The sequence below is a fragment of the Engystomops pustulosus genome, chromosome 6 (assembly GCF_040894005.1).
Source record: "Engystomops pustulosus chromosome 6, aEngPut4.maternal, whole genome shotgun sequence".
Lineage (NCBI taxonomy): Eukaryota > Metazoa > Chordata > Amphibia > Anura > Leptodactylidae > Engystomops > Engystomops pustulosus.
The window spans coordinates 183,472,234-183,490,707 of NC_092416.1; the positions used below are offsets into that span (position 1 = coordinate 183,472,234).

Here is an 18,474-nt window from a genome sequence, read left to right on the forward strand (position 1 = left end):
AAATAAATGTATTTTCAAAAGTTTCTAAATCGCAGGTGCATATTGTTGAAACACTTGAAAGTTTAATAGACTTAATAGAAGATGTTTTACATACTTTGAGGGTTGAGCTTTTTGGGTAGTTTTACTTCCTGTCTGGAAAGCAGAACATTTCAAACTTGGAAAATAAAGAATTTTCACAAACTTTTGCCAAATTTCCACTTTTTTTCAGAATGAAACGCAAAACGTATCACTTAAATTTTATAACAAACATGAAGTACAATGTGCCATGAGAAAACAGTCTCAAAATCACCCGGATATGTTAAAGCTTCCACAGTTAGAACCAATTATGGTGAGACATGTCAGATTTGAAAAATCAAGTCTGGTCATTCAGCTGAAAACTAGTGTCAGTGATAAGGGGTTAAAATAGTGGGATTGGCAAATGTAGTATAGACTGCGGCACATGGAAATAGAGAGAGTTTGGCTGGTTATGATGATGGGTTTTTTGGTTCAACGATAAATTAAAATTTTTGTACATCAAAAATTAAGACATCCCCTGAAGGGTTACTAAGGGTCCGTGGACAGCATTTCCGTCAGACTGTTCATGGTTTTGGGGATTTGCGCCGGGTTTGATGCGACAGAAATTGGGGTCTGGGCCATCGGACGATCCGACGGAATCAGACAGAGTGCGGGATTTAAGATTAAAATTGTGTCGCAACCAATGCACTTACATTCACTAGGAAAAAAAGATGGTGAACATCAGGGACCTTAGCGGGGAAGCGACACATGCAGGATATTGGGCGCATGATCTTGGTGAATCGCGGCACAGGGCATTATACACGGACAATGCACTTTTGGTGAACTCCAGCAGACAGAGTAAGTAAATGTGCCCCTGTGTCTCCATGTTGTGTATTGTGTTATCACTCGTCTCTGCTTTATCTAGTGGTTACTACTCACCTGGGCAGTTACCTGTAGGAATCTCCTCCTTACATCGCTCATCGCCCCTCCCATATGTCTCTGGGGCAGGAATATTCTTCACATCTTCACCCTGATACACAAACTGAGGAACAAATATCGTAAGAAGTCACCAAATCAAGAGCGATAACAGTAATGGGCATTTTACATTAAATTCCCCTTGAACTTAAATTGCCCATTACTAAATTGGTACCTGATGATCCTGTGGGACATATTTCTCCTCTGAACAATCCTGTGGTAGAAGAAGAGGACTGGGACATCTCTCCGGTGATGTTCTCTTACTGGATCTACCTGTAGGAAACATCCAGAGACTGAATTCCTTCTTTCCATACAGATAATGAAAGGACGTGTGGATTTAGTCCTGTCTATTACCTGCTGATGTGAGGGGCTGGTGGTCCTCCATCATGACGTCCTTGTACACATCTTTGTGTCCTTCTAAATACTCCCACTCCTCCATGGAGAAATAGACAGCCACATCCTGACACCTTATAGGAACCTGACACACACAATGATCCCGTCATCACCCAGATCCCTTCATAGCGTTACTGTATAATGTCCCAGCATTCCCAGCAGTGTCACCTCTCCAGTCAGCAGCTCCATCATCTTGTGGGTGACTTCTAGGATCTTCTGCTCATTGATGTCATCATGTATCAGGGGGTGAGGTGGAGGAGCCGAGATTGGGCTCAGGGTTCTCCCCCGTCCTTCATACACAGGGGCCTGACAGCGCCCACTAGAGGTCTTCCTCACTACTGTGTAATCCTGGTTATGGAGAGACACATTGATAAATCTCCCTCCATACATTTCCAGAATCTCTCACCTCTCCAGTCCTATCATCTGTTATTCCCATAGATAATGATGTCATGTGACCTCATCACAATCTCTCACCTCTCCAGTAATATAGAAGAGAATCTCTAGGGTGAGCTGGAAGATTCTCTCCATCCTCCTGTCTCTGTCCATTGTCTGATCCTGAAGATAAGAAAAGATATAAACATATAAAATATAATGTAAATTTAAATCAACATAAGAAAACACGGAGGAGATCCTGATGGTTAGTGATGGTTTTTGGATCTTCTATGGATTAGAATGTGAGTTTCTCTATGATGGAGACGAAATCTGTGTAACATCCTGACATCTAGTAGAGAACTTCATGAATTAGTGTTCGGGGCCAATTCAGACAGAAATATTCAGGATGGAAACCATGACCCATACGTGACATTTCCCGGCACTACTGCGGCTCCTCTGAAATGAAGTTACAGTTTAATAGTGATTATGATGCTGGGAGTCCCCTCTCCTGTCCTCACATGATGCTGTGTATGGACCCGCAGTGGTTCTGGTACCGACCAACCTCCTAATGTGACCCCTGGCCAGGAGGAAACCCCAAGCCAGAGAGATGGAAGTGACTACACACCTACCTCTACCTGCAGAGCTCCAGATACATGTGACAGGACCTGTGATGATGTCATAGTCATGTGACCAGCCCCATGTTTGGGAGAAATCAGGCTCTGAGCTGCTGGAGAAGCTATAGGACCTGTGATGAAGTCATGACCATGTGATTAGTCACATGTGTGGGAGGAGTCAGGCTGCAGGAAGTGTTGCTGGGGGCTAAGCTGCTCCTCATCTGAGGAGAAGTTGTGAGCAGAGACTTGTGTTGTGCTCTGTAGTATGAGGCTGCCGCTGCTTTGTGTAAGAACCAGCAGGAGACATAAGACTACAGTCCAGATGTGGTGAACCGGCGCCATTTTCTTGTGGGCCTTGTGTTTAGGGCTTTCGCTTTGCGCTTCAGATGACTCGTCTCCTTTATTCTTTGGTTTGGTGTGATCATTGGGATTATAGATTTTTGACACTAATAACTTTTTCATACTTTGGTGCACAGAGCTGTGTAAGGGATTATTTTGCAGGAAGTGATGAGTTAGGCCGCATTCACACATCCGTATTGGGGACGTATGTACGGCCACAAGCTTTAAAGGAAACCTACCACTTCATTTTGATTTACCTCTCCGAGGTAGCTTCGGCGCTGCGCGCCGCCTCCGGCACTCCGTATGGAGGCGCGCGCGCGCGCGCAGCGCCGAAGCTACCTCGGAGAGGTAAATCAAAATGTGTTTAAACCGCAATATAGCGGTTTAAAACACTCGCTAAGATAAGCTCCGGCACCAGCTCACCCTGAGCTGGTGCCCGGTGTTTACATCTCATACCTACCATCAGAAGTGGTAGGTTTCCTTTAAGCTGTACATATGTCTCCCATAGATGGCAATGGTCGCACGGTGCTGCACACGTGTGGCACTGTACCGCTCTGTACACGTGGAAAAGATAAGGCATGTCCTATCTTTCCCCGCGCTTCACCCCTCCTCCCTCCATAGGCATATGAGTAAAAACGCTGCAGCCATGGTTGCTTCAAATGTAGCAAGAACAGCTCTAAGGATCAAACTCTAGAATAAGGGAAATCCATTTTGCTCTTTCACTTTTTTCAGTTTGAAAGTGTTTGGTCCTCAGTTAAAGAAGTCACAGTCACTCTCAGGGGATGACATCCCAAAAATCCAGGAGAAATAACAGATTTCATCCCACATATCAATTCAAGAAATTGGGTAGGATCAAACCTTGTCAACACCATTCCTTTGGAAGGTAAAAGCCATTTAACACAAAATCAGGAGAGGAATGATCCCAGGCCAGATGCACTACCAACAAGAAGACTGATACGCTTCCCCAAGTTGGCCAAAGACATCAGAGGCCTCAATAATACAGATGAAAGACATCTGTGAACCTTCCTATCAGATCCTGATCAGTAATCTGCTCACTGTACAGTATGTCTCTACTTCAAAAGAATTACTGCGTAAAATGGATTATCAGACGGCTATCCTCATATTCCAATCCTACCTCCACATCAGAAGTACCTCAGGATAGTGCATCATTCTCAGGCACGCTGCGCTGCCAATCCCAATATTTGCCATAAACGATAATCATGGAAGTCCTGGCAATGGGAATATTGTATTACATGTCTACAGGAAACATTAAAAAGATTTTCCCATAATACTCGCTGATCGTGGGGATCTCAGTGATCAGACCCCCATAGTTCCTGAGAACGGGGGGGTTCGAGGTGCCTCCGTCAGACCCCTAGTTGCTCCCTAACATGTGCGGAGCGGAGCAGACCACCGCGCATGTCTGTTTTGCTACATTCATCTCTATGGAGCTGACAGAGATTGCCGAGCAATAAACTTTTAAAATGATGCTAAAGAGCCAGAAGGGTGATGTGTTAAACTTGATGCATTTGTACTGGATTTAAAACATTAAAAAAAACATAATGTTAACCCAGCCTCTGGGGAGCTCTATCAAAATAAATTAGAAGCAGCTGTATGTAATAGGATATGTAATAAATGAGGGCTGCTGTACATACTATAGTTTATTCATGAGACTATGTGAAGGGTATTTTATTTGTAGAGCGCAGTGGGGATGATTGATCAAAAGTTTCTTAGAGCAGAACTGTTCTAGATGCCCACAACTGTTTATAAAATTAAAGCTGAGCTCTGTTTTCCATGGGCAACTAGAACAGTTTTACCTCGGAAACTTATGATAACTTATACACCCCTTCTATTGTGAGGGGTGTATATTATTTAGGAGCACAGTGTTGGTTATTGTTATCCAGGTGATACTATACTGTAAGTGACTCTAGTATTATTTTACAGGCACAGTGTGGTCATGTGGAGCACGGAGCTGAGGATATTTGACATGGAATTCAATGGCTGGGAGAAGTCATATTGAAGTCCTATTCCTGATGGAGCAGACCATCACCTGTAAGGTACTAGAAGCTATTAATATGTAACTGTGTCACTGACTAACGTACTCACTGACACCTAGTGTATTGTCACATTGTCAATGAGCCGGTGGCACCTTGTGGGTATGTTATCAGCTTTTTCTGATTAGGGTGTGAATGCATGCTACAGCTGCTTCTTCATCATCTACAGAACCCAGACTGCAACTGTCCATGCTCTCCAAGTATGAAGGAGATCCTAAGTTGTGCAGGGGGTTCATTACACAGTGCTCTCTGCACATTGAGCTGATGCCTATACAGTTTGCCACGGAGAGGTCTAAGGTGGCATTTGTGGTCAGTCTGCTCTCCAGCAAAACCCTTGCATGGGCTACCCTCCTCTTGGACAGAAACGACCCGGGCACAACTAACATCATCACATTCCTCACAGAATTCTGGTCCATCTTTGAGGAACCATCCTGGGCGTCATCTGGTGAAACCGCCCTTATGAATTTGCACCAAGGGGACTTGTCGGTTGGTGACTACGCAGTCCAGTCCCGCACATTTGCTTCTGACCTGGCTTGGAATGAGGCGGAATGAAGCTACCTTTAAAAATGGCCTCTCTGGATATATTTAAGTCCCCTGTGTGCAGGGGACCTGCCATCTTCCCTGAGTGGCCTGATCTCCCTTGCCACTCGGATTGATATCTGCTTCTCTGAGCGCTCGGAGGATCAACGAGTCGAACAAGTGCAAGCCAGGATCCGATGACTACCCTTGGCTCCTGTCTTCCAAAGACCACCTCAGCCATCCTCTGTGTCTGCTACTGAGGAACCCATGCAGGTGGATAAAGCTCAGCTGACCCCCCAAGAGGGCTCCAGACAAAGACAGGAGAACCTCTGCCTCTATTGTGCGACGGAACACTTTCTTCCGACTTGTCCAGTCCATCCTTAGCTTCCAAGAAATGCACATACCTATGGTTCTTGGGAGAAGTGTCCCTAGGTGAGAGCAAAGCTTCTTCATGCCTAAACATACTTGTTCTACTCAGCTCTGGGACTGGTAGCCAGTTTCAAGTTTCGGCCTACCTGGATTCCGGCCCTGCAGGAAACTTTGTGGATACTGCTTTCATCTCTTTCAGTCTCACCTTCCTGTGGTCTGCCTTGGAAAGCTGCTGGTCATCTTGTCTGTGAACGGATAGATCCTTTGTGATCTGGTCCATTACCACACCGATCTCCAAATTCTGCAAGTTGGGGCATTGCACAAAGAGAGACTCATTTTATGTGCTTCCCCGATTCACGTCTTCCGTGTTATTAGGCCTTTCATGGTTGCAGCAACATGCACCTGTGCTTGACTGAAAGACGGGGGAGATTCTGCGTTGGGGACCGGAATGTTAGTCAATCTCTCCGCATATGGACTATGCCTATATGGACTATGCCGACTCTTCTCGGAAAAGCAAGCTGAGATTCTGTCCCTATGACTGCCCCAGTGAGCTGCTGCCTGGCACATTTCACCCCATGAAGGGGTTCATCTGCAAGTCTTCTTCCCCTACTGGTGCTGGATTCTTATTCGGGGCCAAGAAGGATGGTTCTCTCCATCCGTGTATTGACTATTGCGTTCTTAACAAGATCACGGTGAAGAACCTCTATCCACTACCACTGATCACAGAACTTTTTAACCGCTTCCGCAGAGCTAAGGTCTTTACCAAATTGGACTTACGCGGGGCGTATATTCTCATCCGCATTTGTGAAGGTGATGAATGGAAGACCGCCTTCAATACTCGTGATGGGCACTTTGAGTATCTTATTATGCCATTTGGACTCTGTAACGAACCAGCCGTATTCCTGTAGTTTGTCAATAACATTTTCAGAGACTTCTCAGTGGTCTATCTAGACGATATACTGGTGTTCTCTACAGACCTAGAGTCTCATCAGACTCATGTACAACAAGTTCTCAGGTGCCTAAGGGCCAACCTCTTCTATGCTAATAAAAAACTTTCTTAAAGTGTTGCACACTTAGCCCTCAGGAGCTAAGTTTTACTCTGACTGGAGCTTCAGCGGTTTTCTATAATAGACATACTACGCTATCCATTTGCGCATTTCTTCCAGTGATTCGTCACCAGGATTAAAGGTTGTAAAGGAAGAACAAAAACGCAATGGTATTGGTCTGAATAGTGACCTTTTTTTATCAGAGGATCTGTGGAGGTGTGCGGATCATCAGTAAGAGATACAGCAAGAGTACCAAACAGCGACTGCTGGTCGACATTGGATTAGAGAAAACTTCTGGAGCTCCGGTCAGAGTAAAAAAAAATATATTTTCTCTTTTGCTAAGCTTGAGAAGTGCCTCCTCCACTAAAAAAGTCTTCTTTTCCTTGATTGCATCATTTTACAAGTGACTTCTGATGGATCGTAGCAAGTTGTCTGCGGTACTTCAGTGGCCCCACCTAGTAGGACTGCGTGCTATCCAGAGATTCCTGGGCTTCACTAACTACTTCCGGAAGTTTATATCGCATTTCTCCTCCCTTGTGTCTACCATTGTGGCATTAATAAAGAATTACGCTGAGTCTAAACTCTGGCCTCCAGCGGCTGAAGAAGCGTTCTCTAAGCTGAAGTCTGTCTTTGCCTCTGCTCCTGTCCTCATCGGCCTGATGCGGAAAAACCATTCCAGCTTGAGGTTGAAGCTTCCTTTGTAGGAGCTAGAGCTGTTCTCACCCAGAAAGGGCCCAATGGCTAGAATCCTCCTACAGATCTTCCACCATCTTCCGGTAATACTGTCATCTTGGTGGTAATGGATCGTTTTTCTTAGATGTCCCACTTCATTCCTCTGTCTGGTCTACCCTCGTCTCTTCGTCTTGCCAGCCTGTTCTTCCTCCATGTCTTCCGGCATCATGTACTCCCTCTGCACATTGTCTCAGACTGTGGGGTTTGTTTCCCAGTTCTGGCTTTCCCTGTGCAGCCAACTGTAACTAAAGCTAGATTTCTCCTCTGCATACCATCTGCAGTCCAATGGACAAGTAGAGAGAGTTAACCAGACTCTGGGCCGTCATTTCTGTTGCCGTGGGGTGAGTTTTCCTACAATTTCTTGTACTCTGAATCTGGATCCACTCGCTTCTTTATTGTCTATGAACAGCATCCACGTCCTCCTTCCTCTCACTGTGCCTTTGGGTGTTCCTGCCGTGGAAAAGTTTGTCCAAGATCTTAAGTCTATCTAGGAGCAGACTTAACTCTCCTTGCTACAGGCGTCTGCTTGAACCAAGACCCAGGCCGAAGAAAAAATGCAGACACCCTCCGATCTTCTCTCCAGGTGATAAGGTGTGGCTGTGCTTCAGGTATGTCCAGCTGAAGATTACCAGCTACAAACTTGGTCCACGTTTCCTGAGTCCATTTGAGGTGCTGAAGCTGATGAACCCCGTGACCTATAAGCTCCGTCTTCCTCCCACTATGCGCATTATGAACTCCTTCCACATCTCCCTTCTGAAGCCTGGCATCCTGAACCGGTTTTCCTGGCAGCCACCACCTCCTCCTGAGGCGGACTCCTCTGACTTCATTGAGGTAAAAGAGGTCCTAGATATAAAAAAATCTTCTTTAGTGAAGTGGCTCTTTCTGGTTGACTGGAAGGGGTTCGGGCTGGAGGAGAGGTTTTGGGAGCCCAAGGACAACATCCTGGACCGTAACCTTCTTCAAGGTCACCAGTGCACGAGTGTGCCTCTGCGTACCCCAGCAGCATGGGCACGGCAACACTCACCTCTCTTCACTCCATCGGCATCTCCTGTGGTCCGGTGCATGTCCCCACCTCCTAGTGCGTGGGCACCCCGGCTCTGTAAGATTCCGTTCCTGACTACGTTCTTCTGTCACCTGCCCTGACCTTCTATTCTGCTATTGACTTCAATCCCGTGCAACCTGTCTTGACCTCCTGCCTAATAGACCTCGCTACATTGTACCTCGCCTTGGTCTCCACCGTGAGCAAAGTTGTGTCTGTGGAGCGAAATGGTGGTATCCCACTGCAGTGGGATCTGGTGCAAACCAGGTGCCACTTACGTCATCGCTCACGTTGGTACAGTGGGTCCACAACTCCTGAATCCTGACATCACCTTGTGCAAAAAAAGCCTATAATTGGCTCTAAGTGTAATTATATACATAAATTAAGGGGTGCTGTATGTTAGAAAAATAAAACATTTTAGAATGCAGTGCAGATCAGAAAATATGTCTTTTTTACATTCTTGTTAAGAAACAGGATTTACAGCAGGAGAGTCCTTTGTCAAAGGCTCATTTTTCTTCTAAGGAGCTCTCTCGGACATAATTTGGTATATATCAGTCAGGTCTCTAGAGAGTAGTTTAAATGACAACCTGGGTCCCAATTTGCCTTAGGATCCCAAGGTGGGAGTATAAAAAAATCTCCTAATGGAGGCGGCCATGTGTGGTATCCAACTGGATCTGATGGCACCAATGCTGGCACTGTATGACATTCCATTCAATTAACCGGAATTGCAAATCAACCCCCCCCCCCCCCCCCCCACACACACACACACTTTTTAAAGTGTGCAAGGTGGGACGGGGAGCAAAAAAGTCCAGACCCGGAACACTGGAGCATGTTATAGCGGAAATCTGTATTCATCATTTGGGTGCACTATCACAATGTGATTTATAGACAGAACAAGGTGAACAGGAGGAGAAAGATACAAAGAATGATATGATGAGGCTCATGACAAATTTATGTTTTTTAAGGGTTCCCTCACTGATGGGCTCATATATATATATTTTAGAATCAAACATATATTGATTGGTATCATATTCCCAGTTCTCACTATTATTACAGATATATGACATAGTCCTATAAATTTATGTCCACTTTAACATTCATTAAGTTCATACGGCTTTACCACTGTGTGAGGACTTCTGATGTTTAATAACATTCCATTTTCGAGCAAAACATTTCCCACAAGCTGAACATGAAAATGGCTTCTTCTCTGTGTGACATATCCGATGTCGATCAAGATGTGGTTTCTGGGTAAAACATTTCCCGCATTCTGAACATGAAAATAGCTTTTCTCCTGTGTGAATTCTCTGATGTCGATCAAGATGTGATTTCCGAGCAAAGCATTTCCCACAATCCGAACATGAAAACGGCTTCTCCCCTGTGTGACTTGTCAGATGTCGATCAAGATGTGGTTTCTGGGTAAAACATTTCCCACATTCTGAACATGAAAATGGCTTCTCCCCCGTGTGGGTTCTTTGATGTCTTACAAGATTTGCATATATTATAAAACATTTCCCACATTCTGAACATGAAAATGGCTTCTCTCCTGTGTGGGTTGTTTGATGTCTTACAAGATTTGCATATATTATAAAACATTTCCCACATTCTGAACATGAAAATGGCTTCTCGCCTGTGTGACTTTGTTGATGATAAAGAAGCTGCGATTTCCGAGGAAAACATTTACCACATTCTGAACATGGAAATTGCTTCTTCTCTGAGTGACTTTGTTGATGCTGAAGAAGTTGCGATTTCCGAGCAAAACATTTCCCACAATCTGAACATGAAAATGGTTTCTCCCCTGTGTGACTTTGTTGATGTTGGAGAAGATGGTTTTTTTGAGTAAAACATTTCCCACATTCTGAACATGAAAATGGATGTTTCCCTGTGTGAATTCTTTGATGTCTTACAAGATCTGATTTTTGGCTAAAACATTTTCCACATTCTGAGCATAAAAATGGCTTTTCGCCTGTGTGAGTTCTTTGATGTCTAACAAGATTTGCATTGGCTATAAAACATTTCCCGCATTCTGAACATGGAAAAGGCTTCTCCCCTGTGTGACTTTTCAGATGTCTAAACAGTTGAGAACTTTGACTAAAACATTTTCCACATTCTAAACAAGAAACTTGTTTCTCTCCCGTGTGATTTGTCTGAAGATTTGTTTTAACACTACAAAGTGTCCCACTTTCTAAACTGGATTTTGTATTCTTAACCATTTCTGATGATTCAGTAGAAAGAACCCATTTAATAGGATAAGATGATGGATCTTGTGTGTGAAGTTCTGAGGATGCATCTGGGATATTGTCATGGTCTTCAGATGTATCTGGTGTGATAGAACCATCACCTGTTGTAACATGTGATGATATCAGATGTTCCTCTGAGCTCCCGGTATTGTCATATGCTAAGGAAAGAAAAGAGAATGAAACAGATTATAAAATATAACGTTAACATTGGTTGTGGTAAGAAAACTCATTTGTGTGATATCAGCAATCCGGGTACATGCAGCATTTCTTGTCTGCCCATGGTGGCTATGACTTTCCTGCTTACCATAAGGTTCTGTATTATTACTGATGTAACATCTCAGTCTCCTCCTCCGAGGTCCTGGTGAGCAGTATTCCTGACCCTCATAGCTCCCACCTTCCAGCTTTTCTTAGTCTATGTCTCCATGTTCTGTATTGTGTTATCACTCGTCTCTGCTTTATCTAGTGGTTACTACTCACCTGGGCAATTACCTGTAGGAATCTCCTCCTTACATCGCTCATCGCCCCTCACATATGTCTCTGGAGCAGGAATATTCTTCACATCTTCATCCTGATACAAAAACTGAAAAAGAAATATGGTAAGAGGTCACCAAAGGAAAAGTGACACTGAAGGTTTTAGATGATAATCGAATAATCAATAATTAACAACCAAATATGATCTAATAGCAGGAGTTAAAACAATGTTAAAAAAGGTCTTCACCTTTTTCAACTGTTACAGAAAAAGCAAACAATGAAAACTCCATGGACATGGGATTTTCCAAAGACCAAAGAATATGTCATGAATTCTTCTCTCAATCTACCTGATGATCCTGTGGGACATATTTCTCCTCTGAACAATCCTGTAGTAGAAGAAGAGGACTGGGACATCTCTCCGGTGATGTTCTCTTACTGGATCTACCTGTAGGAAACACATCCAGAGACTGAATTCCTTCTTTCCATACAGATAATGAAAGGACGTGTGGATTTAGTCCTGTCTATTACCTGCTGATGTGAGGGGCTGGTGGTCCTCCATCATGACGTCCTTGTACACATCTTTGTGTCCTTCTAAATACTCCCACTCCTCCATGGAGAAATAGACAGCCACATCCTGACACCTTATAGGAACCTGACACACACAATGATCCCGTCATCACCCAGATCCCTTCATAGCGTTACTGTATAATGTCCCAGCATTCCCAGCAGTGTCACCTCTCCAGTCAGCAGCTCAATCATCTTGTGAGTGAATTCTAGAATTTTCTGGTCATTGATGTCATCATGTATCAGGGGGTGAGGTGGAGGAGCCGGGATTGGGCTCAGGGTTCTCTCCCGTCCTTCATACACAGGGGCCTGACAGCGCCCACTAGAGGTCTTCTTCAGTATTATGTAATCCTGGTTATGGAGAGTCACATTGATAACTATCACTCCATACATTTCCAGAATTTCTCACCTCTCCAATCATATCATCTGTTATTTCTATAGATAATGATGTAATGTGACATCATGTGACATCTCACCTCTCCAGTAATATAGAAGATAATCTCTAGAGTGAGGTTTAATATTCTCTCCACCCTCGTGTCTCTGTCCATTGTCTGATCCTGAGTAGAAAGAAGATAAGAAAAGTAAAAACATATAAACTACAATTACTATAATCTATGTACGAAAACAATGATGAGATACTGATGATCAGAGGTGTATATTGGCTCTTGTATGGATTATAATATGAGTTTCTCTTTGATGTAGATAAAATGAGTGTAAAATCACTAGTCATCTAGTAGAGAACTTCATGAATTTAGGGACTGATTCAGATATTTAGTTCAGTTGTAAAACATCGTCCATACAAACATCCGTGATCCATACAACTTACATTATGCAATCCCACCAACGATTTTTCTGCCCGCTGATGCTCTACACCTGTTCCAATGACGATCCTATGAAGATCCCCTATGAATCTCATAATCAAACCACATGATAAGCCTTATCTCTCTGGAGATTGAGAAAAGTATATGTTGTGTAGCCCGATGTGAACTTAAAGGAAAATCTAACATCAAAATCCTTCATGATATACCAGGGGCACTTACTCATAGATACAGGCATCCTGACTGTGGTAATTTTATTATATTTGTTATCCATGGCCCCGTTCCTTCTGAAATACAGGCTGAATAGGCTAGAGAAGGATAAAGCATAGCAAAGTGGTCTAAACAGCGACTTGTTGTGTGGTTTGATGGTGGAATTCTCACAATGATCTTTTGAAAGAAAGGACATCTTTGTAGGATTGGAACAAGCCAGGTGTAGAGCTTCAGTGGTCAGACAAAAATAGTTGAGATGGATTGTGTTGTAAAATTGGGCATTGGGATCTGCCCAATTGATAGGAGCTCCACCTTGAGCAAGTGCAGAGACTTGCAAAATGTAGTGCTTTATATCTAAGAACTTACAGATTTATAAAGCTTGGAACTCTCCTCATGTCTACTGTTCTTGGTAGCATTATACACTCACCGGCCACTTTATTAGGTACACCTGTCCAACTGCTCGTTAACACTTAATTTCTAATCAGCCAATCACATGGCGGCAACTCAGTGCATTTAGGCATGTAGACATGGTCAAAACAATCTCCTGCAGTTCAAACCGAGCATCAGTATGGGGAAGAAAGGTGATTTGAGTGCCTTTGAACGTGGCATGGTTGTTGGTGCCAGAAGGGCTGGTCTGAGTATTTCAGAAACTGCTGATCTACTGGGATTTTCACGCACAACCATCTCTAGGGTTTACAGAGAATGGTCCGAAAAAGAAAAAACATCCAGTGAGCGGCAATTCTGTGGGCGAAAATGCCTTGTTGATGCCAGAGGTCAGAGGAGAGTGGGCAGACTGGTCCGAGCTGATAGGCAACAGTGACTCAAATCGCCACCCGATACAACCAAGGTTGGCAGAAGAGCATCTCTGAATGCACAGTACGTCGAACTTTGAGGCAGATGGGCTACAGCAGCAGAAGACCACACCGGGTGCCACTCCTCTCCGCTAAGAACAGGAAGCTGGGGCTACAATTTGCACAAGCTCCTCGAAATTGGACAGTAGAAGATTGGAAAAACGTTGCCTGGTCTGATGAGTCTCGATTTCTGCTGCGACATTCGGATGGTAGGGTCAGAATTTGGCGTCAACAACATGAAAGCATGGATCCATCTTGCCTTGTATCAACGGTTCAGGCTGGTGGTGGTGGTGTCATGGTGTGGGGAATATTTTCTTGGCACTCTTTGGGCCCCTTGGTACCAATTGAGCATCGTTGCAACGCCACAGCCTACCTGAGTATTTTTGCTGTCCATGTCCATCCCTTTATCACCACAATGTACCCAACATCTGATGGCTACTTTCAGCAGGATAATGCGCCATGTCATAAAGCTGGAATCAACTGAGACTGGTTTCTTGAACATGACAATGAGGTCACTGTACTCAAATGGCCTCCACAGTCACCAGATCTCAATCCAATAGAGCATCTTTGGGATGTGGTGGAACGGGAGATTCGCATCATGGATGTGCAGCCGACAAATCTGCGGCAACTGTGTGATGCCATCATGTCAATATGGACCAAAATCTCTGAGGAATGCTTCCAGCACCTTGTTGAATCTATGCCACGAAGAATTGAGGCAGTTCTGAAGGCAAAAGGGGGTCCAACCCGTTACTAGCATGGTGTACCTAATAAAGTGGCCGGTGAGTGTATATCACATTGGTAATAACACAGTGATTTCTATGTCTGACTTATTGAATCAATTAAAGTACAGCTGCAAAAATATAAAAAAAACTTTTGCCAAAAACAAGCAATTCTCGAATTTACTCTCATTAGCTATGTGCAGGTGTTTAGCAGCTAGCAGAGGGTTTACCTTGTCCCCCAAGCTATTCTCTATTTGCCATGCTTCTTTGTAACCAGGGGAAACCATATAGAAGATCTAGAGATGACAGAAGGCTTGTTAGTAGGAGCTGTAGGACCTTCAGTGATGTGACAAGCATGTGACTTATCACATGTTTCAGGTCGTCAAATTACAAACATGCTGTCTTGATTCATATGAATATTTTCAATGCTGTGGCTTCAATGCCCTGAGCTGATGTCATAACCAGAACATGCACATGCACTTCAGGTAAAGCTGTGATGATATAACAGACAGCATCATATATTTCTTAGCCCTAAATCTCCGTATAGGAAGAAGCCAGAAGTATGATACAGGTATTGTTGGAATTGTTGTCAAAGCTTTCTCCAGCTGTTCCAAAACTATTTTTGTCAGTTACTTTACAGTTAAGCTTTAAAGAAAATCTACACATGGATGCAGTGCTTCTATATCAAGTACAGTTTTACAAAAACTGATATCCTGACAATATCACAGAGGACCCTTCTGGCTCCGTCCTCTGCTAATTATTCATGCCTCAATTTGGCATTTCTGCCTGCCTCCTCACTTCCCCACTAGAGAGCCGCTCCTTTCAATTCACACGCATCGCTTCTGTGATGTAACCAGGAGAGTTGCGGAGCCAGTAAACAAACTCAGACTCATCATATTCCGACCCCGTCATCAGCCGTCATCTTTTATACAAAAGTCCAAGGTGAATGGGACTGCAGAGAAGCCTGAAGTTTGGTGTCTGGTGGTTGCTTGATAACAGACAGGAGGAGGACACAGGATCGGTTAGTAAAGACAGTTGAAACTTCATGCCGTTCATGCAGTTTTATAGGCTTGCCTAAAGAGATGGGTTTTAAGAGCACGTTTGAAACTTTGGAGGTTGAGCATTAGTCTGATAGTACGAGACAGGGCATTCCATAGAAAAGGTGCAGCTCTGGAGAAGCCTCTGATATGTGAGTTAGAGGTTTGAATTAAGGTACCAGAAAAAGGGTCACCAGCTCTGGCTACACAGCTCTGGTGTTCTGATTGCTCTAGAAGTTGTAAGATAAGAGCAGGCATTGCTTTCTAGTGCCTTCCCATGTATATAAAGTGCAGTCACATTTATGTCATTTAAAACCCTAGATCAGTGATGGCGAACCTTTTGGAGACCGAGTGCCCCAAACTACAACCAAAATCCACTTATTTTCCCGTGAAGTGCCAACATGGCATTTTAAGCAGTAACTTATTGCTACCTGTTCTTCCACATCTTTCAATTGTATCGCCCCCCCCCCCCCATCACCACCAAGCTCACCAATACAGTTAAAATAAGGAGGGCATATTCAGACTCTCGTTGTAGCTTCTCTCCAGGGCGTCTCTATAGAGAAAAAATGGTTGGTCCAGCAGGATAACCTCCAAAGATATTGCAGTTCTGTCAACACCTTCTCACTTTTCCCGCAGTTCCTAAGAGCCAATGAATTGTTGCTTAAGTTTCCTGGGACTTGGTGGATTTGGTCCCATTTGGTGAACTCTGTCCTCCGGTGATGGTCTGATTGCCCACAGAAATGGCTCCGAGTGCCACCTCTGGCACCCATGCCATAGATTCGCCACCCCTGCCCTAGATCATGGACCACTCGTGGCTTATAGGTCACATGCGACGTGTTAAGCCTCAAGCAGCCTTATGGCAGTTGGAGTCCAATGAGCGCCTCCATAACTGATGGCGCAGGAAGCCAGATAGTTGTGAAAGAAGTGCTCACTGCTCTTGGTTCCTCTGCTGCGGCTTTTACTCCGTGTCCTGACTTCTTACCCTGGTTGTATGTGCCGTCATCAGGACCCAGAGCAGAGCAGCTTCAGGAGCCTTTACATTAAGTATAAAGAGTTGAGAAGATTTGTGTGAGATGTAAACCATTCATGCAACATGCCCAGATTATACACCGGTTACTAGAGATGATCAGACCCAAACTTTAGGTTCGGCAGCTCCTCCTAACCCGGACATGTTGCTTGATGGGCCGAGGAACAGCCAATCAGGCAGCTTTACGTCCCTAGCCCACAGCTTCTGGTGGCAATTACTGGGCAGATGACAGATGTCCCCTCTTCCGCACTGTTCATGGCCTCAGATCTTCTGCTGGTCGAGTGACACACAGCCCGACCAATGAGCGAGGAGAAAACCCAAAGCCACAGAGATGGAAGTGAGGGGTTACTGATAAATGTTCCCCCGGTAACCCTGACAACACCGGTGACTACACACGTACCTCCACCTGCAGAGCTGTGCACCAGATACATTTGTGAGAGGGGAAAGGACCTGTGATGATGTCATAGTCATATGATCAGTCACATGTGTGGGAGGAGTCAGGCTCCAGGATATGTTCCTTATCGCCATGTGAGGAGAAGTTGTGACCAGCGCTGAGACTTCTGTTGTCCTGTCCTGTTATAGGACATCCCCGCGTCTTGTAATAACCAGCAGAAGACATAACACTCCATTTAGCATTTACATAAAGGGCTCATCAAAAAGTCAACCTCACCTGCAGGACATAGCTTCTTCTTTGTGCAGTCTTCTTTGAAGATGTCTCCCTTAATCCCTTCCTGTAGATTTCCTTTTAACTTTTGTGCAGTTCTGTTTTTTTCTTCTCTTCTTTAAAAACTCATAACCTTTTTTTCTGCCTTATAAATCGTGAAAACTTACAAATGCAGTGAAAACTAGCACATTGTAGCAGAGCTTAAGAAATGACAAGTTCTCGGATCTTTAGACCTGAGACTCTCATGGCAATGGACATCAAGAGGAGCAACAATCACAGCCAATATGGTGCTCATGTGAAAGGTTAACACCTGTGAGCAATGCCAGCAAACACCTAATCTGTATGGAGAGGGCTTAGGGTCTAATTTTAAGGTTCTTTGAGGGAGGGACTATAATTTTCCTGTTCTACGAGCCGTGGTTATGTCTACAAGAAATTAGGTTTTAAGGGTTAGTTCAAAGGGTTCTCTGACAAGGACATCTACTACCATTGAGAGGTCCCATTTATTGGAACCAGATTTTATAGTGGGACAAAGTCTACCACAGGCCTTAATAAAATATTTCAGGATCCAAACAGACGGGTTTAGATGCTCCTGATCTTGGTGGAGAAGGGGACCCTAATGTAGTAGGTCCCCTTCTACAGTAAGAAGTACTGGCTCTGATAGAGAAAGTTTTTGAAGATCTGGAAACCAACTTCTTTTGGGCCAGTATGGGACAATAAAACAAATCACTTTGGCTCATTTATTTGTATGTTATGGACTTAGTGGTAGAGGTGGACATGCATATGCCAGCCATTTATCATATCTGTGTGAGGCTTTGTTTTGCTGGAAAAAGATCCACTGAAGACTCACCTCATCCTTTGGTCAGGGTATAGAACACCTCTTTGGAAATTGAGATGTTTGCAACTATGTCTACCTGATTTTTTGGGCTAGTGCCATCAACACTGGGAACAGTGTTCCACCTTGATGTCAAAGATACAACCATTGTGGTATTTTGGTATGCTTTACATTGGATTAGGGGGGCAGTCTTTTGAAGGTTTTCCAGACTGCTGTTAACTCCCTCATGTTTGATGGTTCGTTGTGCATCTTTCAGGACCAAGTGTCCTGTGGATACTTGCTTGGCATTGCTGCTCCCCAATCAGACTTGGAAAAAGATCAAAATTACCCATTTCTTGAGATTTTCTATTTGTATACAGCAGTTTTGAAACAATTTTACTACTATTGTAACAGTCTACCTAGTGGTACCACGCCGCAGAAAGTTCAACCAGCTTTGCAGCAGGCTCTGATGGAAACGGGGTGCCACTTAGATTCCAGTCCCAGTCATCATTCGCGGTGGTCCAGAGGGTCCACTACCCCAGAAGCCTGATGGTAAGAACTGGCAATGAATCCCGCCAAGGTTCCGTGACCCGAACTGGCTAATCTTGCCACCGTCGTGGTC

The 18,474-nt window shown here is 44.2% G+C and overlaps 2 protein-coding genes and 1 long non-coding RNA gene across 4 annotated transcripts in view; 1 reads left to right on the forward strand and 2 right to left on the reverse strand.

Annotated features, from left to right (window-relative positions):
* LOC140065435 (uncharacterized) overlaps positions 1 to 18,474 on the reverse strand; it is a 255,509-nt gene that overhangs the window by 33,112 nt on the left and 203,923 nt on the right. Inside the window, exons 1-3 of one of the 2 annotated variants that reach the window (XR_011847896.1) lie at positions 16,778 to 16,856; positions 11,499 to 12,272; positions 11,160 to 11,260 (exon numbers count right to left, since the gene is read on the reverse strand). Coding sequence is in view for 1 of the 2 variants with exons in the window: in XM_072113056.1 (XP_071969157.1) it covers positions 9,578 to 10,838; positions 11,158 to 11,260 (1,364 nt within the window). In the remaining variant the exon portion in view is untranslated. Of the gene's footprint in view, positions 1 to 9,577; positions 10,839 to 11,157; positions 11,261 to 11,498; positions 12,273 to 16,777; positions 16,857 to 18,474 lie in introns of those variants that run through there. The other variant, XM_072113056.1, reaches the window with a different exon arrangement.
* On the reverse strand, positions 1,481 to 2,481 carry LOC140065422 (oocyte zinc finger protein XlCOF29-like). The gene is made up of 3 exons (XM_072113044.1): positions 2,364 to 2,481; positions 1,837 to 1,917; positions 1,481 to 1,710 (listed from the first exon to the last, which is right to left on the reverse strand). Exons 1-3 carry the CDS (start codon positions 2,418 to 2,420, stop codon positions 1,486 to 1,488), a joined length of 363 nt encoding a protein of 120 aa, XP_071969145.1. The 5' UTR covers positions 2,421 to 2,481; the 3' UTR covers positions 1,481 to 1,485.
* Positions 2,494 to 11,719, forward strand: LOC140065457 (uncharacterized). Its single transcript, XR_011847924.1, has 4 exons — positions 2,494 to 2,634; positions 4,629 to 4,741; positions 11,144 to 11,276; positions 11,417 to 11,719. It is a non-coding gene; the product is annotated as an uncharacterized lncRNA (long non-coding RNA).